The sequence below is a fragment of the Cryptomeria japonica genome, chromosome 5 (assembly GCF_030272615.1).
Source record: "Cryptomeria japonica chromosome 5, Sugi_1.0, whole genome shotgun sequence".
Classification (NCBI taxonomy): Eukaryota; Viridiplantae; Streptophyta; class Pinopsida; order Cupressales; family Cupressaceae; genus Cryptomeria; species Cryptomeria japonica.
Genome location: NC_081409.1, coordinates 127,881,552 through 127,906,887, shown reverse-complemented (window position 1 = coordinate 127,906,887; position 25,336 = coordinate 127,881,552). Strand labels below are relative to the sequence as shown.

Here is a 25,336-nt window from a genome sequence, read left to right as displayed (position 1 = left end):
CGGAGCAACTCAAAAAAGCTTCTGGCCAAAGAAATGGCAAGCGCATAAAATTACACTTAATAAGCCCTAGTACTATATCAATATAATCCAAGTGAAGGATAGAAAAATTCACTGATTCAATATGAATGACCTATAATCATGATGATGTAGGCTAATTGAGAAATTCCAGGGGAATAGCAGTTACAGGGATGTACACTTCATAGTCTACAGGCCAGAAAATTTGACCAGGTAACAAACAAAACATCTGAACATCTGATTAAATGAATGTATGGTACTTATAATCTCAAGGTATTGTACAAGTACTGTTTATAGCTAATCAAGGTGATTTCTCCAGGCCAAACACAAGTAGGGAACTTGCATGCCATGGTTTCTCATAGCTGGGTTTAAAAACCTCACTATGCTAGCCAATGTAACTCAGAAATAGGTTAAATTGCCCATCATACTGTACATGCTGAAACATAACTATGTAAAAGAACTGACCATCCTTACCATTTTCTCACAACTCCGCCAAAATTGTGAGGGTAATTTTTTTTGCTACATCTTTGATACTCTTTATCATTGAGAAAAATACATATTACTTTTACAGTTTACCTTTCTCCTCTATACATTATTCATCGAATTCACTTGTCAAGTGCACATCCAATGAGTCTGAAGAACTCTGCTTTCCTGACTCTTAGGTGAGTTCCTCCTTCCACAAAAATTATAATGATTCTCTTGCATCGTTCTAAGGATTCTTCCCTTTCTTTTCTGTTCCCTCCACCAATTTATATGTTTTCTAAGGAGTATTGGAGTTTTGCACAATAACCACTTCTATGTTTTGATTGGAATGCTTTGATCAACATCTTTTCCACAAATCCAGAGGTTCTTCATCCTGATTTCTCTCATATGCACATGCAATTCAAGATATAGGTTACTCAATTATAAAAGTGTTGCTGCCATCTGCTAGTTATCTTCATCAAAGCACAAAAACTACTTTGTGCTAGTGGAAACACATATTGTATTTGGAAAACAGTCCTGTAATCGTCCCGAACAAATTGAATGTTTGCAGAAATTCATGCACGACTCCAGCATGATTACACAAGCACTGATTTCTCTCTCAAATCAAAGTGCTAAGGCTAGTAAATCCCTGAGAAAGAGCATATGAACTCGGGCATTGAAATCTGAGTATAGATGAATTGAACTGTATTTACTATAAGAGTAATCAGAACATTAAAAATAATAAAAAATAAAAAATTGGCTGAATACAGAGTGACAAGCTTTACAAACAGAAATAATGGGTAATCTTTTTCATGAAAACTGGAAAGAGTTCCAGTATTCAACCAAGGTGGCTACCACAACAAAATTGAAGGATGAAAATTCAACACAGATGGAAAGTGTTGACCATGAAATGGCATCCATAACTTTCAAAATGAGGTTTGGAAGTATGACGCAGACAAATATCTCTACATGTTTACTGTAACTGGAAATGAATTTAAAAAGGTGTTAGGTGGAAAACTACCAATTAACACAGCTCGAAAAAGTAGTTCAAGAGATGGTGGTGTATTATAACTAGCAATAGTGCCTTACGGAATAATGGTTATTCTGATGGGTGTTGCCAGCTCGAAACCCCCGCAATACCTGAACAACAATTGACATATCAATCAATCATCCTTCAGATCTATTATAAAATTGCTTTCAATGATAAAATCACTTCCAATGGATTACAATCTTGAAAATACCCTAGGAAGCTACTGTGACGCTCTCAAAATGAATAGCAAAAGAAGTGATCACTGATAATATTATCGAGTAATGTACATGAATTCAACTTACACGGCATTTGCAGATATATACAGCATTATATCCTTAGAGCAGACTCCACGATATGTTGAAATATCAACAATCAGAAGCATCTCCCTGTTCTTTTTATTGATTTGGATATCCCTTTTTCTCATATTGATTTATGCATCACCCATGCTAGGTGTGCACGCTTCTGTCCTTTCTGAAGAAAAGAATTACTACAATGGGCTTTGAACCTATCCACTTTCACGGAAACTGGGAGGTAAATCTATATATTTGTGTACGACTGCAACTTACATGTCATTTGCAGAAATATACAGCATTAAGATCCTTAAAGCTGACTCCACAATTTGTTGAAATATAAAGAATCGGAAGCGTCTCCCTGTTCTTTTTATTGATTTGAACATCTTTTTCTCATATTGATTTATGCATCTCCCATGTTCGGTGTGTACGCCTCTGCCCTTTCTGAAGAAAAGAATTACTACAATGGACTTTGAGCCTGTCCACTTTCAAGCAAACTGAATCAAAATACATAAATGACACATTTTTCACAAGGAATAGCACAATATGCAAGATCATTAAAACTCGCTTTGAATTACCACTTGCTTTTTGCTAATTTAATAGTCACCTGGAGACGTGGGATATGAATGCCAGGACAGCATTCTAAAAAGGGGCTATACGAATATAGGAGATCTGCACATCATCCTTGAACCCAAGATTTCTGGTGACTAATAGTGCCTCTACAAGGTACAAAAGGATGAGTCAGCTTGAAGCAGTGATTAAAGAATGACTTGAGTACAACTGATTATGAATAAGCAACATGCTGATCAATGTGCCTTCCTGTCAGCACCACCCCTTGCTGGATCTGCATGTCGCTGCTCCCTGAAATGGCGAAGAAGAAGCTCAGCCTGTACAGAAAACATGAAGACATTAATTAATCGGGACATAAAAATAAAATTAGATAACTTAAAATAGATCGATCTAATATGCACAATTAGACACTGATTGCTAGTATCACTAGCACTTAGTTTCTTCAATACAACACAATTTTCTGTTGGAGTAGATTTTTCCAAATTTGCAAGCAGACTAACTCAACACTAATTTCCAGAAGTTATATCACAGCCTACAAGGAAGTCACAGCAATTGAAGTTACAGGTGATAGTAGAGAGTTAGACACCCAGAGAAGTTAGTTTGAACTGATTTTGCACAGGTCTCTTGTAACAGACAACAGCAGAACTTTGCCAACTTGAACCTTAGAAAACAAGTCATGAGAAGATTGTTGGTTGGAAGATCACCTTCTCTTTCGCCCGTGGAGTACCAGATTTAGACAGTGCAACCAAAGGTGGAATGGCTCCTTCCTGGAGAACTATTGCGCAGAATTTGTTGCTATTAGAACAAAATTGCCATAGAGCTGCTGCTGCGTTTTCTTTTGCTCTTTGAGAGCCTAGCTCTACTACCTCCACCAAACGAGAAATGCCTCCTTCAGTACTAATTGCAACTCGACCTTCACGGATAGTTGCAAGGTTGGACAATGCAGCAACAGCCTTATCTACCAATCCAGCTGCAGGGTCCATTGCCTCAACAAGAGGTTTTACAGCACCAGCCCGTACAATCTGCACTTTGTTCTCATGACAAGTTGAAAGTTTAAAAAGAGCAGTGGCAGCATCTTTTTTCCCCCTAGTAGAACCATTCACAAGAAGATCAATCAAAGGTGGTATTCCACCTGATTGTGCAATCTTTTTCCTATTTTCTTCCACAGCTGAGATACTGTACAAAGTTGCAGCAGCATTCTCTCTAGCCTGAGGGCTTCCTGTCTTAAGCACATATAGAAGTGAATTAATAGCCCCTGCAGCAGGAATCACCGTTTGATTATTCTCAATTAGGGATAAGTTCAGCAAAGTTGTAACAGCATTTTCTTGGATTGTCAGATCACGAGAATGTAACACTTCAACCAAAGGTCTTATAGCTCCATAATTTGTAATTGTGGTCCTGCTTCCTGGCTCATTTTTTGAAATAAGCCGCAACTCTGCTACAGCTTCTCTTTGCACTTCAATTGAGTTAGCTTGCAGGTTTTCTACAAGCTTCTTGAGTTGAAGTTGAAAGGCTAATTCGTTGTCTCCTATATCTGACACTGAAGAAGATGTACCACCAGCCACTAAGTTTGGGTTATTAAGCTGAGAACTCTGAGAAGAAATGTAATCTTTGCCAGGTGATCCTATTTCTTCTATTTCTGTAATGCTATATCGATAATTAACAGTTGCTATATTTGATGTTAACTCTCTAGAAGAATTACTACAAGATGGCATGCTACTTGTCCCAAGAATATCAACACCTTCTGCTGTCACATGTTGCATGCCATCTAAAGACGAAGTAAAACTTGTAACCGATAGAGCTTGTTGCATGCCATCTAAAGACGAAGTAAAACTTGTAACCGATAGAGCTTGTTGCATGTCATCTAAAGACGATGTAAAACTTGTAGCAGATAGAGCTTGTTGCATGCCATCTAAAGACGAAGACAAACTTGTAACAGATAGATCTTGTGATGGCTCTTGAGTGTTCTCGATGTTAACTTTATCCCCTGCTGCCACTTCTTTCTCACCATCAGTAAATGGAACACCTTCTGGGACCAGGGTACTTTCTTCTTGTGCTATCTCCGTGGAAAATCTCCCACTTTCCTTTTCTGAATCATCCTCGTGCTCATCTGCACTCAGTTTCATAGATATGCCATCATCTGAATCCTGTTTTTCTGGAACAAACTGAGATGGTTCCCTTAGCAGTGGAGTATGGAATATGATTTTGTCAGGCTCAGGAAGCGGAACATTGTGAGACTTGCACCAATTTTCAATGAGTGCCTTCACAGTGAAATTGGGAATAAGGCAATTGTGATTGAGAGCCTGTCGGGTTTTAGGACATGTTTTCATACCTTGGTCCAACCACCGTTGGATATATGCTCTCTCATATGTTTGTCCTGAGGCTATGATTACTGGGTCTGCCATCAGTTCTAGTGATAGAGGGCACCGAAAATCAGCAGGGATTGGAGGTCCATATTGTGATTGTGTTTGCTTAAGCTCTAACATATATTCACGCATTTGTGTGACTAAATCAATAACTTGATTAATAAATTCCTCTTCTTGCTCATTTTTTTCAGCGAGGACAAAGCCCTTTTCCATTTCTAGAGCACATTGTTCACTCAGTATCTCTTGGTTTGTCATCAACTCTAGTTTGTCTGCAATGATTTTTATTTTGGAATTGCAAACTGTATGTCCCTCTCTGATATCTCGTAAAGCATTTTCAATATCCTCCTTTGTTCTCTCATCATAAGACTCAAACGTGTATCTAACTCTTTGTAAGTCCTTGATGCACCGTTCAACCTGTAACATAATCAAATAATCAGTGTATTCTCAACTTTGCATGAAAAAAGATAGCCTCTCTGGATTAGAGACTCTAAAAAGCAGATGAAAAAGTGCCCAAGAACTTAAATTATACCTCTGGAGAAAAATAGCAATAAACAGTGTTAAAATAATTGTGTGCATCATATACCTGTTTGCGTGACTGATCTGAAATAGGCAATGAAGCTAGAGGCAATGCACTCAAGATTCGACTGATATCTAATGATATTTCCTCAAACCTTTCAATAAAATGTGGGCCATGTATTGCCTGAAGAACATAATAAAAAAACATTTCATTAAAACTGGAAACATATAAAGTTATCATCATAAAACCCCTTCCTCTATTAGGCTGCTGCAATAGACATTAGAGTAAACTGTAAACCAAATAAACACTCTAAAAGGTGGATTATTATTTATTAAACATTTGTCCATACAATAATAGCAATTTTAAACAGAAAACTGATCATGGGGGACTGTGTAACATCTGTAGTGTTTAAACTTGTTTCCTACAACACATGGAGCCATGATGAGAGCCCTTACAATGGACTCGGATATATTTAACTACAGATTTTAGGTGCCAAAAGCATCAATCACAACAGAAAAATAAGAAATGAACTAAATAAATATAAACAAAATCAGGTCTAACAAAAAAAGTTAAAACCCAACAGCCCTAGGAAACAACAAAAATATGTACCACTAACAAAACTAGTCCATGATATTGAATTAAAAATCCTAGTCTTTGCCAATGGAACAAACAGGACCTGTGGTGGAACGAGGGTCTATAGAATCATTAACAAATATATCACCTACCAATATATAGTTTAAAAATTAAATAGTAACAATTTTGTTAGAAAAAGGAAAGACCTGTGGAATTGAACACAGCTACATCTGAGATTTAGTGATAGTAACATGTATGCATATAGATGAAGGTATCAAATGGATGTGGGCATGATTTCCTTTCTCCATTCAGACAATATTTTGAGATTGCTCCAAAAGAACTATTTTAAACACAGAAGACTGCAAGATGAGAAGGAAGTCTTTTACTTGTGATTGAAAATTCAAAATTATAGTATGTTGGAGTGAAGTGACACAGAGAAAACAAGAATTGGTCACCTACATTTGAATTGTCTTTGCCTATTTGAAATTTTTATATATCATTTTCTTAGGAATGTCCATGGTTGCATTGAAAACTCCATCACAATAGTAATCAAGAAAGACGGCACCTTGATGCCTTCATGAATCAGCAATGTTATGGTACCATCGTTAAGAAAATGAATTTCTTATCTCAGCTTACCATATAAATTCTGCTGCATGTTGGACCATATCTCATTACAAGTTCCTTGGCTTTGATCAAGACTGTATCCAGCGCTTCAAAACTTTGTATAACAGCTTCTGTAATAGCTATTTTTGGTTCTTGAACATGATTTAGAAGAGGTTTCAGAAGCTTCAATGGAGCAACCAGATTATGGAAGTTTATATGACTGCAGTCCGATTCATTGCTAAGCTCCTTAATTGAATGATATATACTGCTAAATAACCCTGGACGAGACTCCATGCGCCCTATGCCTGGTTAAGAAAAGCATCAATCAACAAAAAATAATTAAACTATATTCATATCTTTGATAAGTTATTCAGCTTTCTGATCAATTCTACAGAAAAGAAACAGGCTTTTTTCTAATTGGTATCAAGCACATTGGTAATTTCATTTTTTGAGTTAAAATACAACAAAATTAAATTAGATATATTTAATATGAAACATAGCAGCAAAAATAGTTTGGGGAAAAATTCAGCAAACCAAAAGTATAAAGATTTTTTGAAAAATTTGGGAAAAAATCAGCAAAAAATCGGATTTAAAAAAAACATGAAAAATTGTAGAAAAGGAGAAAAATTATTTTTTTTAAAAACTTAAGTGCATTTCCATAGCATAGAGATATAGAGAGCAAATAAAATAGAGCTTAAACCATGAATTGTAGAAAATGATTTTTTGTTGTTTATATTTATAATTTCATATTGCTGATTACATAGGCAAATATTAAGTTAACTTTCTAAGAGGGCAGTCACCAAATACACCAAATAGTTGTCGAAGTCTGAGATCAAATTTTAGCTAAGTCTATGAAGTCACTGAGATCAAAACTTAATAGACAACAAATCAGCTACTGTTTGGAATTTAGTAAACGTGGAAGACATTTTGAAGTGATCCAAGAATTTCATTGTGATTGAGGCAAGGAGTACATTTTAGAAAGCTTATCAAATCATATTCCACAATTGCAATGCTTTATATCATAGAAGCAATAATCAATTAGGGAAAAATCAGCAAACCAAAAATATACAATTTTTTGAAAAAATGGGTAAAAAATTGTATTCTAAAACTTGTAAAAACTTGTAGAAAAATAGACACAAACTACTTTTTTTTTTAACTTAGGGGCATTTTCATAGCATAGAGATATAGAGAGTTAATTAAATAGAGTTTAACCCATGAATTGTATAAAATAGATTTTTATTGTTTATACTCATACTGCTGATTACATAGGCAAATATTCAGTTCACTTTTTAAAAGGGCAGTCACAAAATACACCAAATAGTTGTCTAAGTCTGAGACCAAAGAGTAGCTAAGTCTATGAAGTAGCTGAGATCAAAATTTATCAGACAGCGATCCAGCTATTGTTAGGAATTTAGTAAAAGTGAAAGCCGAAGTGATCCAAGACTTTCATTGTGATTGAGGCAAAAAGTTTTCTAGGGGTAGTTCAATATTTGAGAAAGCTTATCAAATCATATTCCACAATTGCAGTTCTTTATATTCCCTGATGGCAATTGGTAAGTCTTTTATATGGGGTAGAATTCAACATAAGGCATTTGTTTAGCTGAAGTAAAAGATTAGCAAGCCACTGGTTTTAGCAATACCTAGCTTGCAACTACTATTTTAGGTAGAGACAAATTTTGATGATTATGTGTTGGAGGCTGTTTTATTACAAGTATGTAAGCTTGTTTGTTGTCATTCAGATTTATTTCATGGAGCACTTTGGATATATTGCTCACATAATGATTTACGGTTTTACCTATATCAATTATAAATTAAAAATCATATATCTATATATGTTTGAACCTTGGTGTCTGCCTCACCAATGGAGTGTTTCTACCACAACAAATCTGAATGACAACAAACAAGCTTACATACTTGTAATAAAACAGCCTCCAACACATAATCATCAAAATTTGTCTCTACCTAAAATAGTAGTTGCAAGCTAGGTATTGCTAAAACCAGTGGCTTGCTAATCTTTTACTTCAGCTAAATAAATGCCTTATGTTGAATTCTACCCCATATAAAAGACTTACCAATTGCCATCAGGGAATATAAAGAACTGCAATTGTTCTTTGGACGTTTAGTGTTGTGGTAGAAACACTCCATTGGTGAGGCAGACACCAAGGTTCAAACCCCTATTGGGCCATTGAGCTCGCAGGCTTTTTGTCTTTGTTGGGCCTTTGAGCTCATGGGTTTGAACAAGTGAAGTGTGGGGAATGATGACCCCCTGAAAATGGCCTCATGGGAAGAGATCCTCTATAAGTGGTCTCTCTAGGATCAGACCAAGCTAAAACCCAAGTTTCCTTCATCAAAACAATATATATATTATATTAAAAATTAAATATGTATATTATAAATTTTTCATTATTTTTAATTTAAAGTTTATTATATAACTATTAATATATATTCATAGTCTATAATAGTTTAAATTTTAAAATTACTTTATAGTATTGATTATAAACTATAGGGGTTTGCTCCTTCCTTGTCAAAATGCCATCTAGAATGGTGCATAATAATGTTAAATTTTAAAGCTAGTGTACTGATACAGAGCCAAGCAACAAACTAGGTGATAACCTTCTCTCACCCAAAACTACTATGTCCTAATCAAGTTGTTTTGTTTGTTCAAGGTGTCAAACAACACACCTACCAAGTTCTCAACTCACACAATAATTTGTGTGACCGGATCCATAAAGGATTAGTATCTTCCGGTATCGGTGGGATGAAAACACTCTACCCTTGTGTGAATGGTAGACAATCTTCCGGTACCGGTGGGATGGAGACCTATTGGATTTTGTCTATTGGTGGTCCAACCAACACAAAACATCCATAAGATCTGACTGTCAAATGTGTTAAGGGGGTACTAGTCTCACAACTGTCCTATTTGTCTAGTAGCCCTACCGGTTGAGTTCTCCACACGCAACTTAATAAACTTCCAAAGGACAAGACAAGTTAAGGGCAGATTTAGATACCCTTTATCAAGTTATGCAATTCCCCAAAAGCTTAGACCCTAACCCCAAGTTTGAAAGGTCTATATCCTTATTGTCCTTCCAGACCTAATTAAGCCAATTAGGCCTAATTTCCAAAGCAAGTACCCCTTGTATTAGTCCCCCGACTAAACCAACACTTCTACAAAGTGGGGTGAGGTGTCAAACCACCAAATCCAAGGTTTCAAGACTTGAACCCATCTCCTTTGTCTACTACAAGTGATTTTCACTTCTACAGTTCAAGCGGTCACATAGAGATGCCCACTTAGGGTTAATTCAATCTCTTTGGGCTTGGAGCCTCCCTGTAAACCAACACCAAAATCTTATGGTACAATGGCCCCTCTAACATTTTGCCACAGGTTGTTTGGTCCTTTGGTGAAAATGTCAGATTAAGGGCATTTTTACAGTGAAACCCTAGGTGTTGGCAGGGTTTGTGACCAGTCGAGATAGGGTTGGATGGATCTCTACAACCCGGTTGTTACAAGACCTCAAACTTGATTCAAATGAAATGTAAGAGACTTCCCTAACTCATCCAAATGGTTTCAGGCATCCACCAATCCGTACCGGTCAGAAATGAACATCAAACACGCAGAATTTCAGGAAACTCCAAGTATATTGTATTGCTCCAAAACTCCAAAACATGACCAATTTCAACAACTTCAACAACAACAACCCTGGAATCGATCCAAGTGGGCCTAATATAGCCTCCCTAACGGTTTCCAACCACTTTTCAAACTTTGGAACCGTTGGAGGATTAGTTACCCCTTTTTACAACATTTTGCAATGACAACAAAAGTTGTCAACTTGCACTTTTCAAATTTGGTGACTCCAAGGTGCATTCGGCCTATTCCAAGGATTGGTCTGATGTTTCTAAGACCAATATGTATTGCCTGACTCGTGCTTAGACTCCTACTGACCCACATGGTCATTTGTCCATGGTGGCTTATTAAATGCAACCATTACAATGTCTTACATCAATTGGGTCTTATTGACTCACAAACCTATCAAGCTACTACATATGATCATTTTCACCACATGGGTGATATTAGACTCTTTAGGCTTCATTTGTGTCTTTGGGTGCTCCTACACCATGTACAATATTAATTATATACTTGTTCACATCAGAATCCAATGGGTGAGGTGTGCAGCAAGCTTGAGTCATATCGAAGCCACAATTTAGAGAAGATTTTCTAGCTGCTTTGATACTATCTCATATACCCCCCACGATTGAGGAAGATTGAGGCCCTTTCAAATTCGGTTGATGACCGCCATTGCTCCTCCCACTCCTTTTTTAGGGATTTTCAGAGGTCAGAAAGAAAAACTAAGGGACAAAATAACAAGCTTTCTCAACATTGATTCCACATTGACTCTGATTCTGTCTTGGATCAACCCTATTTCTGAGCAATTCAGTAATTTCATGAGTTTTTCTAGGGGTTTTGCAAGTTTTTACGCGATTTTTTCACCTTTTTTTTACTATTTTTGGGAGCTTTTAACATGATTTTTATGTGATTTAAATGCAAATAAATCATTGAAAATTGGGTTAACGAGTTTTTCATGAATCGGGATTTTTTCAATGAATAAATCGGCTGGCTCTAGGATTCAGGATTATTCGGGTATAATCGCAATCTATGGTATGAATCATCATATAGAACTAAAAGCACTCAATGTGCTGCATTCCAAACCAGAAACTAGGTTATCATAATAACGAATTGGTTTAGTATTTCTTTAAAATGAAAGAAATCCATCTATAATGAAAAATCTACACTTCATTTGAAGTTAGGAAAAGCCTGCCTCTATGCATGTCTACAGTGTATAAATAAACCCATAAGAGTGAAACAATCTTCCATGTCAGTTGGGACTGCAAAGAACAGTTTTCTGGGCACTTCTGGTAAGAACACCCACTTTCAAACCCAGTAAGAAGCTGGTGAGCTCCATCCTCAGAGGTGGATCCCATGTGGGTTTTATCTTTTACAAATTTACACAAGCATTCACAAAGTTATAATTAAATTAAAAAATAACTCTTTATACAAAATTCTAGTTTGCAATGCAATTCAATAGTGTTCCAGATTGCATTGGGATAGCAATGGAAGCGCACATATATAAAGTTTTTTTGAATTTGTCTGGCCATTGTCAATAAGATTATCATGCTTTTTGTGAGTACTGGTGAATGTAAATAACTTTCATTTTTTGTTGTTAAATAATTGCTGACTAAAGTAAAACATAAAAGTAAATTTCCCTTTCCCTTTTTATTGTAATTAAATTGGTTAAGTGTGCTTGTTGTAGAAACTGGGCATTTTGACAGAAAGAAGTTGTATGCAAAAAGTTACACGAAAAATGGTGCCTTGCCACCATCATCAGATATCTTAAAATCATTTGAACAGAAAAATGAAAGGTTGCTTTCTTGTAAATGGGAAGTTGGTATATGTGATCCTTCCTTCTTGCAATGAGATCAACTTTCACATGCCGTGACCTCCTATTATTAGGTTATAAATTCATAGGAGGCTCATACCCCGCACCCCCATCTCCACTGCCTCATGTCAGGGGTACAGCCTAAAGGTGGTGCTTCTCCCTGAACACAGCACCCCTGATAATCACATTCAGGGCTTCCCCTCCCTTCCAAACCCCACAAAGCATATCAACTAGATGAAACCTTATCATTATTCTGTAATTGGAATTTTAGGACATGGTCAAAGCTAGACATTATGATACATTTTGGTGATGGGAGCAATTTCACCCTCTATTCTCTCGTAGCTGGAAGAATTAGTTTTCAGAATCACGTTATGCAGATTTTCATATTTAAAAGAGTTTTCTACAAAAATCAAAAACAAAAAAAAAAAAAGATGACTAAAACAATTCTTCAGTGGCATCTGTATGCATACTGCTCACACAGAAGCCTTTGAATTCTTTATGATACCAATTGCTTATGCATTAGCACCCCACAGTTTAACTACCAAATTTACAGAGTTTGAAATGGCTAGCGACAGAATGATTGAATCACACAGTGGCCACATAACAAGCAAGGAAACAAGTAAGCAAAAGCATAATGTCATCTTTTATGTGGAATATTATAGAATATATGCTTGGATTGGCCACCCTCCCAGTCAAGTACATTGGAAAGTTATGTACGTGTATATAATCTCATGGCCACCTCTGTAAACAGTCTCATTTTCTCTTCGTATTGCCAAATGAAATGCACTGAAACAGCAGAGATGCCAATCTTAAAGCCCTTAAAATGTGGTGATTTGCATTTTGGGCACACCAAGTTGGTTTGGATAGTTCCAGCCACCATCACCCTGCCAAAGGTAAACATTAACACTTATTTAGATCATATTTTCTACTGTTTAGCACAGGTTTTAATTCAGGTATATTGATATTAGTGCATAGCATGAGAAATAATAATTCCTAACTTCCCGTTCCCACATGACTAGAGGACTATACCCTCAGAAACAACACTGACCAGGAAAGTTTTCAGTAATTATTCTATTCCTCACCTTCATTTCCACTAAATTGTATCTTATTTTGCTGTTAAAAAACAAAAATTAGAATGTCCTTTTGTCCTCACATCTTGTAAATAGCGTATGCATGGGTTACACATGAATAATTAGAATGTTATTTTGTCCTCACATGAATAATGTATGGATGCCATGATAGATACAATTTTCTTGTTTTGATAGAATAATTATGTTTCTATAGGGGCCTGTATCCAAGAATAAATGAATACATACATTGTAACAGCCAAAAACTATAAAAGGGTTGATTCAAAAAGCCAAAATGCCCTACACAACGCAGTCGAAAGTGACAGAAAGAGATACCTTAAAGGAACGAGGGGCTGTTAAAGCCCCATCATCTCTATCCACAATTAGACACCTAGTCCCAACACTGGATTCACTTAAGATCTAGAAACCCCTTCTTGAGATTTACAGGAGTGGATAATTCACTATCAACATACAATATATTGTTTCTTAAAACTACCCACAGATTATCAATAACCAATGCCATATCTTGACCAAAAAAATCTGCATTTTCTAATCTGTTTTCAAGATTGCTTAAAAGTTAAAACCCCTGCAGCATCATCAATTTGATCATCATTGATTGACATAGGGGAACCTGCAGAAGGTATAACTGGAGGAGATCCCCGTAGCAAAGCATTCACAGTCTATATGTAGGTTATTTCATTCACAATCTGTAAAAATAGATTTGACTTGAATAAAGCTGAGATACAGTCCCACTTTAGAAAGCCAGAGCACTCAAATTCTTCTCTGCCAATGTGTTTTATGAACAGCAGAGTAGCTTCGTCACCAGCTTCATGCATTATCCTAAGTCTTCATCTGACACAATATCCATCATTCTCTACTGACTCTTGCACCACCACAGCTTCTAGCACCAGCACAGCAAAACAACAAACAGATATTGTCTGCCCAGCAACCATAATTCTTTGCTGCTTATAAAAGGAGGAAAGCATTGCTAGAAAAGCGTTTTAACCCATCATGCCAACTGTTGGATTGCACAACTCACATACTTGGAGCAAGGCAGAGAAATTTGAGATCAGGGTATTCATTATTCACATGTCTGAATATAATTAATGGTCAGATGCCCAACCATCATTGCATCTATCATTTAAGTAGGTGAATGAAAAGTGGGTTTTGGAGGCAGCTTAGTATGCATATGATTAGCTAGCCCATCATTTAACTGCCATTGAGAAGCTTCACAACTAACTTTTGGGACTGCCCAATCCTATAGTTAGCTAAACAATCAGCCACCTAATTACTTTATATCACTGGTTAAAAACTATATCTACCCAGCATTTTGGAGGTTCAATTCCTTGATGTAGTCTGTCTTGCAGCCATTGGTAATAAGAAGTGAATCTCCTTCCACTTCCAGCTTAGCACAGCCAACTGATTTAGCTAATTTTAATCCTTCCAAAAGTGCAGTCACCTCTACTTCATTATTGGTTTTAATTCCCAAAAAAATGGATTCATCCTTTACAAACTTACTGAAGGCAGATCTTAGCACTGCCCCTGCACCAGACAAGCCAAGTTTACCTCCTGCCACACCATCAAAATTCAACTTTAGATAACCCACAAAGACAAGACCATACACTTGTTTTTCTCTTATTATCAGTTCCCATTACCCCATCAACAGGGATCCCTACAATAACTACTTTCTGTTGTGACGTTTTCACACATCGCCCCATTTAAATGGGGACCCCCTCTTTTCGCTTTTGTTTTGCTTATTCTTCTCTCTGCTTTTAGGGTTTTGAATGAGTGAGTTGTCTGTCTGGGCTAGGGCTAAGCCTTAGGAGTTTCTTTTGGATGTTTTTCAAGATGAGTCCAGTCAAATTTTGAAAGTTATTAAGCATCCTTCCGAGGATTGATTATTGAAGTAAGGTGAGTCTATCAGGAGGTCAGATAGGTCCCAGGTTAGGTCTAGTCAGGGTTTTTGAGGGAAAATTCAAATTTTGTCTAAGTGTTAGCATTTTGAAGATGAAATTGTGTATTATTGCCTAGGTAAATTTTGATCATTTTTCGGAGGCAAGATGATACCTGAAACAGCAAAAGTGCTCCTGTCCCTCTCCAAGGGACCAGGGCGAATTTCATTCTAAGTGCAATTTCTTATTTTGCGAGGGCTTGCTAACTGATTCCTAACCTTGATGATGACCTAACTCTGCCTTGTGAAATGATTGGAGACCTAAATTTTGAATATTTTAGCCAGAAAGGACAAAAGTGCTCCCGTCCCTCTCCAAGGGACCAGAGCACAAATGTTATTTTATGCATATTTGTCACTAACTTTTCTATTTTGTTTTGTGCAGGGTCTTCCGGAATGATAATTGGACATGACTTGATACTTTTGAAGATTTTGAAGGCACAAAAATGGTGAATTTTGAAGGTTGAAGGAAAAAGTGGTCCCGTCCCTCTCCAAGGGACCAAGGCAAAGTGCTCCCGTCCCTCACTGAGGGACCAAGGCGAAAAGACTTATTTGAGCCATTCCTGGCCTTGTTTGGTCAAATCGAAACATCAAAGGCATGGTGAAGGATGAAACGAACATGATAAAGCATCCAGACTTGATTGAAAACAATAAAATGATGAAGTTTTTGCCTAGAAGGTAAAAAGTGCTCCCGTCCCTCACTGAAGGACCAGAGCACTTTTCTTTATATGCACAATTTTAGACCTTTATTGGACATTAACTTCTATTCATAGCATGAAGTAAGATGAAATCTTCCCTAGCAAAGGAATTTCGAGGTGAAAAGTGAGACAATTTGGCTTAGAGGGCAAAAAGTGCTTCCGTCCCTCACTGAAGGACCGGAGCACTGAATTTCAAATTCGCACTATCTTTGCAAGATTAAAGTGATTTTATGATTTGAAGAAGTTAAGGGAAGCATGTTTTGTCCATTGAATATAATTTAAGCAGTTCACGAAGGAGTAAATCAACCCAAATGACAAAAAGTGCTCCCGTCCCTCACTGAAGGACCATGCCACTTTTTCAAGTTTCTCCTCTTTGTTTGATATTTTATGGCAAAACTTGACTTGGATGGGAAGGACTAATGATGTTTTATGCCTTGGACGCGATTGAACTTTTAAAAGAACAAAGAAATACACCAAGATGCAAAAAGTGCTCCCGTCCCTCTCCAAGGGACCAAGGCGAAGTGCTCCCGTCCCTCTCCAAGGGACCAGAGCGATTTTCCAAAAGGTGTGAATCTCCTACAAGGCCAAGGCAAGTTTGTGATTGAAACGAATGGAAGAGGACATGATTAGCCCATTGAAGATAATTTGGGAAGCTAGCAAAGGACGGATAAGCTTGAAATTGAAAAAGTGCTCCCGTCCCTCACCAAGGGACCAAGGCGAAGTGCTCCCGTCCCTCACTGAAGGACCAGAGCACTTAACATGTTATCTCGCCTTTCTCGCCAATTTTGGACAAATTGAGGCCAAGGCGCAAGTTTGAAAAAGTGTTTAAAATGCCTTGAAGTGGAATTGAGATGCGAGAGTTGCAAATTTTGACGACAACTGGCAAAAGTGCTCCCGTCCCTCACTAAGGGACCAGGGCGCAATTTCCAAATATGACCATTTACCTTGCATTTTGAAGTGATATTTTTATTACCAAGGCTCAAGATGGAGTGAAATGTGATATTCTACGCCTGGAGGATAATTTGAAGTTGATATGATCAAGAATTCATGCAATGGACTCAAAAGTGCTCCTGTCCCTCACTGAAGGACCAGGGCGCTTTTTATGAAACAACAAATTCCCTCCGAGATTATGCTAAGGCAAAGTTGTGTGAGATGGGAAGGATCTTCTAAAGCATGGTGAACAAAGGTTTGACTTCAAAAAATTGAGAATCCTAGCCTAAAAATGAAAAAGTGCTCCTGTCCCTCTCCAAGGGACCAGAGCGAAGTTATTGGCATTCTTTATTTTTGCCATATCCCAACGTTGACATCCTCCAAATCGCATTAGATGCCAAATTGCCAACTTCGAAATATTTGAAAAAAATTAATTAAATTGGCATTTAATAAATTAATTTTGGGCCTCAAAAAATTGAATTTCTATTATAAAGGCATTTAAAATTAATTTTTGTGAAATAAAAAATTAAAATTTGAGCGCACAAGGCATTATTTTGCCTTTATTTGACAAGTCGGCCTACTCCTTTTGAGGTTTTATTTATTATTTCACCTTTTATTTGCTAGGTCGGCCTCATGGGTAAATGGAAGGTGAGCGCTCTATATATTGGAGCTGGAGTGAAGCGAATTTCTACTAAATGTGGAGACTAAGGAGGGCGAAATTCATCTTGAAGGCTATTGGAGAGGTGTATTTCTTGCTAGTTTGGAGGATAATTTCCAGATTTTTTGAAGACATTTGAAGGCGAATTTCCAGATTTTTGAAGAGGCTAGTGGAGTTTATTCTTTTCCAAGCTAAAGGAGGCGTACTTCATCCAAGGGAGGACTATAAATCTAAGCTTGTCCATCAAAATCCGGTCTTCTCTCATCATTTTTTTCAAAGTTTTGTACTTAAGTACTCAAGGGAAGGTATGAAGAATTACTTTTTTGAAGATCTCATTCAAGACTTATTGTGATCCCATTGCAAATCTGTAAAATCTAAGTCTTGAAAATCCAATTTCCATTCATTATTAATTTGAAAATGTGTAATTCTTGATTTAGCATGACTTTTTTCAAATTAATATCTTAAGTTTTACCTTTGAAAGGTCTTAAATTTCATGCTTTGATGCTCAAAAGACTAACTTTAATATTTTGTGTAGGCATCAAATGGAGATCCCGGAGTTGGAAAATCAAGTCAGATCAAGGACGGTCTCCTCCAAGGACAATCAAGCAAGGACAAGGGCGACCTCCTCCAGTCTAGCATCGACAAGGACGGCCTTCTTCAGACTAACATCATCAAGGGCGACCTCTTCCAGTCCAGTATTCCAAGGCGAGGTACATCAATCATCCTGCACATCAAGGACACAAGAAGTCAAAGCAAAGGGTTCGTTGAAGAAGCAGATAGTTCTAGAAGAATTAATTAAGGCTAACTTCTCAACGTTACCAAATTGAATATCAACCAAGTGTCAAATGAGGTGGCATCCCAGTCATCACTCCTCCAGTCAGTGTGGTCCACCTCAGCATGTCCAGATTCAATGTACCTAACTCATGGAAGGTGGCACAAACTCCGATGTACCTACCCCGGCTATCCATTGGTCGATTTTTCCAGAGAGGACATGTGTCCAAGCAATACAATTATTTCATTGGTCGAGCATTAAATGTTATGTAATGGTTGTAACAAACCCTAATTAGGGTTTTCATTGTAAAATCTTGGCCATTGATCTCGAATTGATCTCAGCCATCGAATTGTATTATGGGCACTATATAAACCCCGACTCTTCATTTTGTAAAGGCAATAGATAGAAAGTAAGTTGGAAGCAGTTGGAAGGAGTTAGTGAATAGAGAGTAGCTAGCTAGTTGATAGAATAGCAATTAGAGTAGAGTAGAGAGAGAAGGCAAAGATTGTTGCCAAGATGTTGTTGTAAAAGACTTGTAACTTCATTGAAGAAATGGTGAAATTTATGGGTCGATTCGACAATTTGCATGGTCTCTATACTTCTCGTATTTGATTTCGTGTTATTAGATGAGTGGAAGAAATGTGCTTGATTGATGGTGGAATTCGTATATCCATACTACTAGCAATTTGTTGATTGCAGACTTGCCTTGTGTAGTCAACTGGAATCATTCAGCTTAAGCTTAACTTCAATTGTCGCTTCTTCATTGATATGCATCAACCTGATGGTGTCTATGCCTGCAGTGATGATTTGAACATCATAAAGCTTTCCTTCGAAGATCGCACTAACCTTGTGGAGATGTTCCTGCGATGTCAAAACAAGACTTAGTTAGAATTCCATCAAAGATCATTCATTGCTCTTACATTCTTAGTGTTAGGATTAGATCCTTTCCTCGCCCTCGTCTTTTTTCCTTTTTTTTCAAATCTAAGGCAGTAAAATCCTGTGTTCCAGCAATATTCAAAGCAAATCAGAAGTTCAGTCATCAAGTGTAAGTCCCCTTGTGATTCCAGCAAATCACATCATACCACAGAGAACTTATCCACACGTAGAGACCCTACATACAAGAACCTTGAAGTCATCCTGATTGATTCTTTTCCGCGATATCTTCAGCAATCAGAGGCTTTATTCAAGAGAGGATAAGGTACCCTTGGGTATTTTATTTTGTGTTTGATAGTGTACAAAATACACGTCAACACTTTCCCAAATCAAACCTTAGCCTCTGAAGATTTTGTAGTTTCTTTCTAACCGTAAATCCCACAATATACAACTGCACACTATTTTCCACAAGAAACCTAAGTTCTTGGAACCTTTTGGCAAAAGCTTAAATGATTTCTAATAGAGGTAGGAAAACCCCGCTATATATATAATTTGTTTAAAGCCAACTCCCACATCAACCTAGCATTAATGCAATGAAAAAGAATATGATAAATGGAATCCTCTTCCATACAACATAGAGTACACCTTTTGAGCCCTTGAAATCCTTTTTTCCTCAAATTATCAAAGGTAAGAATTTCAATAAACCCCATTACATTTCCAAGAAGCTTCTTTTTTCCAAATCTGTTCCAAAGACCAATTTCAATAGGAGGAATAACTCTTTTCCTCAATATAGAGTATCCTGATCTCACTAAATAAGCTGCCTTGGAATTCTCTGTCCAAATTAGCATATCTTCTTGATCGACCATTTTAATTCTCAAGGCATCCAGCCAAATCTTTAGAAAGGACTTTTGCTCCTTTTTACAAGGAGCGTGATAAAAGCTCTTACATTTTCTACAGACCAGCCCATTTTCCACAAATTCTTTCCAATAATCCACAACATGGAATCTTGAAGAATGCTCTAGATATCACAAATTCCACAGACCAGCCCATTTTCCACAAAGTCTGAAAATAATGAGGCCTCCCAAGCCAGGAATCACCCCAAAACAGAGGGTTTTTCCCGTCACCAAGATTCCAAGAAAGTTGATTGCTGATAATATCCCTAGAACCAAAAAAAATACATAAGGCAGATCCCTTCAGATATTTTCCATTCTAAAAAATTTCAAAAACGTATCAGCATTAAGGTATTTGGTCCTTAGAGCTGTGCACCAATGCAGATCTTGGTAATCAACAAAATTTTGAAACAAACTTCAATACTAGAGCTCTATTTTGTAATTCTAAGCACTTTATCCCACATACACCTCGGGCTGCAAGTCAACAAACTTTTTCCCAATTTACCAAGGAGAACTTTTACTGTTGTCATTAGTACCTTGCTAAGGCACAAAAGGTATGCTAAACCCATGTCTAAAGAAATAATGTAGGTACAGGTGTATTAGACCCATATGACGTTGATGCTTGATCAATGATGCTGATTGTTGACATTTGATATTATTATTTTTTAATTTTAATATATATGATCACTTTCGAAATTGACTAATTCACATTGTAATATTTTTAATTTTTATGGTGGTTTTGTTTATTATATGATGCACATGTGGCATTCTGAACTTAATTACTGCTGTAAATATGCATATATTTCTGATTTTTATATGATTTTGTATGGATAATCCCAACCCCCAAATTTTTTTTGACCAACTCACAAACCCAAACCGGAACCAATACCATGACTGGTAACTTAGTAGGTCTTTCTTTTTCACCTTCATAATAAGCTTAAGTAATCCCTTGATCAATAAATGCACCCAAAAAGCCTCTTTTTTTCGTGCTTCCCAATAAGTCTAATGAAGGTTATCCTTGAATTGTAGGCCATAATTTCTTAAAAAATCACATGACAGTTAGATAGTTACTAAAATTTACTATACTGACTGGCAAGAGAGCCATTTCCAGGTCTTCCACTTTAAAAAAAATTCTAACTGGTCACAGTCCTGCAGACCTGCTGTGACAGAAGATAGAGAACACAAGATGATGTCACTCACTTAAGAGCACAAAAAAGACTGAGGGAAGACAGATGAACAGTGAATAGAACAAAGAAAAAATGCCATCAAAACCGATTACTTTACACTCTTCATGAGTATGGACAAACTAGATGTATGGTGATGGTGTATTGGGTACCAGGCTTCATAAGGCCAAGAACAAAAAGCAAACCTTATTCAAAATATAGAAATATCTAAAAAGGAGAAAAATCCTTGTAATATCTGCACTGTTGTTAAGAAACTTCACTTCCCATGACTATCAATCTTCTTCGAATAGACATGCATATAAGTTATTAAAAGGCCAATTCATATTGAAGGCACGTACAAAGAAACTGCCACTGAAGAGTTAAATAGATCTTTTTTTCAGACTCTCCTTTCTACTTGAAATATTGAAAGAAAATTTGCTTTCACAATCTTTTTTCTTCTTGAGATATTAAAAGAAATGGCTATTAAACCTGTATCCAGATTTGTTCCAATTAAGCATTTCCCAAAACTGGAGCTCTTAACCTTTAGAAAGTTCAATTCTCTGCAATAGCCAGACTGTTGTTATTAGTTCTGTGTTTCAGCCTTCTTGAGCTGGATTAATTTCAAACTTGTTTCTCAAGTTCGAGATGCTGCTTGGATTTTCAACTTGGCACTTTTCTTTGCTGCTAAATGACCATTTAGTGAAACTCATAAGAGAATTTGAAATTTCTGGCTATTGCTCCTCACTAGACAATCTAGCCTTTTTCATCTCTACATATAGGCTGCAAATCCCGAATTGGTTTGTCTCCATGCAAGATTATTGCATTCCTAAACAAACCACAAAAAAGGAATGCAGAAACATGTTGAACAATGAACAAAATACGGTATATGGGAAAGACCTGTTTGCCTGAGATGGGCTGCACCTACAAATCTGACCGAAACACAAAAACACACACAATGGTGGGTCTTCTACACCATGTTGTGCATACAAAAGGACAAACTGGATAAAACACCACATTAAAGACAAGACAAATTTTTCAGTTTGAAAATGCTAGCCCTAACATCAGACTATCAAGAAAATTCCTTCCACCAGATTTTTATGATGGAATTTTCGATCTTCTCACTTTCTATAAGATTAGTTTGACTCTCGGGAACAAAGTGGTGCATTTGCCTTCTCCTTGGGCTAGGAATTTCAAATTTTCAATCCTGTTCCAAGTACTTCAATTGAAGACAATATCTACGGAATGATTTTGTATATGAGAAATTTTATGTTTGACATTTTCTTCAAGGCAAGATTGTACTTTACCATCATATACTAAGTTTCTTTTATGGGAATACAAATCTGAGCAGATAAAAGTTTAGATGAGGCTTCATCACCTTATATGCTCAATAGCAAAGGCCCACCAAAGGAGGAAACCATAACTGGAGGCAGCGAAACAAGCATATAATTCCCTAGGTTACTAGACAATGAAATAATTTTAAGTGAAAGAATCATATATCATAAAGAAGCAAAAACAATACACAGTAAAATGTAATAGTGCAGAGAAAGCAAAAATGGTTCTCTACTATCCAATCCCAATATGTTAATATGTGTTATAAGCATGTTATAAAAGTCATCCATCATGAGATACAAAAGCACGGCTAACCAAGGATGAAACCATTCAGTTTCATAAGAAGATATCAATGGAGAAATCAATCTATCTCGAAAAGTAGTACTCTCAATAATATTCTCCAATGTTTGATGTGACCATTATTCTTGTCTCAATCTTCCAGTGCCACTCAGATTGATGAGTCACTGATTCCACAATCTGATGAATATGGCGCTGTGTCATTCATGTGATAGAGGAATAGGCAGAACCTTGGTAGTAGGCATCTTGAATCTGTTTGGTCAGCCCTCCTATTCAGGGTTTCTCTTTTCATATATTGATATCTTTAGGCAATTGGTTTAGCATTTTATGATAACACCCATCTGAGGCTCAAAACTAAGTTGAGGGATCATTCATTCCAGAATCTGATGAATAGGATGCTCTGTCCTTCATAGGATAGAAAGCTAGGCAGAACCTTGTTATTAGGGATCTTGAATCTCTCTGGCAAGCCACCTATTTAGGGTTTCTTTGTTAATGCATTTTGATTTCATTAATATCCTCAGCTAGTTGGATAGTGTTTTACAATGACACCCAAGCAAGGCTTAAAACCCCCTAGTTTTGGCTTGTTTACAAATACCTAGTTGATGGATATTCTAAATCTCCCTCCTGAATTATTCTCATTTAACCAAACAAATTTTCAAGTATTATTGTTTCTTTTGCTTGACACTATCCATACATTACTGCAACAGGTGCAAATGCTATTTCCCAGTGTCCAATTTTTGTCATTAGTGATGGAAAATGTTTAAGCTTAACTATAGTTAAATTTCGAACAAGACTGCTTTATTGAGCTTCACTATAGAAAACTAATGATCTTGTAATTCCCTTGAAGAGATGTCTCAAAGGAGACACAAAATGTCAAAACTAAAAACACTACACAGTGGTATCCATATGCATGTTATCATGTCTAACAGTGGAAATCTAAAATATAATACATATAAGGACTTCTTTATATCCAATTCTGACAATCAAAATATACTAAAATAAAGTTCAGCACAGTAGAATCTGATAAATCCTTAGGTTAATGAAACGTTAACTATAAACATAACAGTGCAGTGGCCCTTTTCTGTTATCCTAAAATTGCCACTACCTTCCCAGTTGGCTCTGACATGGCGATTGCATATGCAACTCGTTGCAGACTTTTTGAGATGTAACAAAGAAAATTATTTTATACATCATTCAACCTGAAATCAATTGATTATTTAACGAGTCTGAGATTATTTTAGAAAAATAAAATTATTGACTTATAATAACTGGTCATGAATAATAATCTCAAAATTTTACCAATGAAAAAGCAAAGGGCAAACTAACTTTTGAGTTATAGCAAAAGGCTGTCCAAAAAAGGATGTAATCACAATTTGAAAATCATTGACATTTCAGATCACACTACATGATCCATCATCGTGGCAAGGATATGTATTGAATTTCAGTATAGAGCTCCTTGTGAATATAAACTTTTAGTTAAATTTTAAGAATACTTCCTATCACAAGATTAGAGTTACAGACTCCATCCTAATTAACCATAGGTAACTAATACACATACTGTTTCCGCGAGATTTTGGAAGGTAACATGTCAAAAGATTGGATTTGGGTGCTGTCCAACCACTCAACCATCAGTCTATAAAGAATAATCTGTCCTACAATGGAGCATCATCAACTTCTATTGTTTAGACACTATCTATAGGCATTGAGCCTCATATCAGAACTGTTTGACCACTTACTAGCATCAAATTTTAGGATAAAAACATGATCGATTGTTCAATGCCACAAGCACCCAATTGAAAAATTACAAGCATATTCCTCTAAAAATCTGAATCTAACACACCCAATTCGTGAATTATATATAAAAATATTATTCTAGAAAGCCTGTATACGACACACCCATTTCTTGATCACAGTTCTATGTATTCAAAAGGTTTCGATGAAATTCCACAAAGTGGGCTCATTCTGTGGCTTCAAAATTAACTTGAACAATAGAATTCGTGGGTTCAATCCAATCTGAAACATATTCATCCATTGAACAGAAAAATTATAGTTTACAACCAAAACAAAAGGATGAAAACTCTGACAAGAATTATATGGAACTTACCGTGATCTCTGGCAGCATTCCTTCATCTGCAAGCCAAACCGGACTGCCTTCCATCCTCTGGAATGTATCAGAGGCTCATCAACATTGGGAAAAATGTTCCGAACTACATAACTGTTGTTAACTTACACGTTTTCTGTATTGACTTTCGTTGTTAATTTTGACTCGGTTGTGGGTATTTTTGGCAGGTATTTTTCACACAAGTCCTACACATTAAATACCCCTGACCTGTAAAAGACATATGGCTTCTGAGCATGCAATTTTTTTTTTTAAAGTTTATGGATGGGTTGAATGTGTTCCGTACTTTTAGAGGAATAACGATTGTGCCGGCTATGCTGACCTGCCACGGTAATTTCCTCAAATATTCAATAGTTGTTTTTAGACAGGATAGTCGAACGAATAATCCTCGTACTGGGAATGAATAAATTTAGAGGTAGGGGTCGCTAGAGTTTGTTATTTGGTTATGTGAAGGAAAGTACTCATAGAATATTAATTTTTTATGTGGATTGGATTTGGGGGATGAGAAGATAAATATATGATTTTTATTAATAATCATAGGTTATATTTTCATGGAAGTTAAAATTATCTTTTTTTTTCAATAATCTATGGACGTTCAAGTATGAATCAGATTTAAGTTTTAAGGATTCAAAGCATTTGTTTTATCCAAGTCGTTATTTTATTAAGTCACATAATGTAAGGTTTCAGTTTTTTGAATATTAAGTTCATGTACCTCATCAATAGATAAAAAGTCA

The 25,336-nt window shown here is 36.5% G+C and overlaps 1 protein-coding gene across 11 annotated transcripts; it reads right to left on the bottom strand.

Annotated features, from left to right (window-relative positions):
• Nucleotides 1–256: 256 nt before the first annotated feature.
• On the bottom strand, nt 257–24,967 carry LOC131076629 (U-box domain-containing protein 4). Of its 11 annotated transcripts, none has more exons than XM_058013917.2 (9): nt 24,588–24,967; nt 12,576–12,742; nt 6,460–6,731; nt 5,317–5,433; nt 3,072–5,147; nt 2,405–2,684; nt 1,810–2,275; nt 1,499–1,617; nt 257–1,160 (listed from the first exon to the last, which is right to left on the bottom strand). In XM_058013917.2, the coding sequence occupies exons 1-6, from the start codon at nt 24,611–24,613 to the stop codon at nt 2,604–2,606; spliced, it is 2,739 nt and encodes a 912-aa protein (XP_057869900.1). In that variant the 5' UTR covers nt 24,614–24,967; the 3' UTR covers nt 257–1,160; nt 1,499–1,617; nt 1,810–2,275; nt 2,405–2,603. The 11 variants fall into 11 exon arrangements, with proteins under 11 accessions (XP_057869900.1, XP_057869901.1, XP_057869902.1 ...); XM_058013918.2 differs by having other exon boundaries at nt 257–1,126; XM_058013919.2 differs by having other exon boundaries at nt 1,567–1,617.
• Between the last annotated feature and the right edge of the window lie 369 nt (nt 24,968–25,336).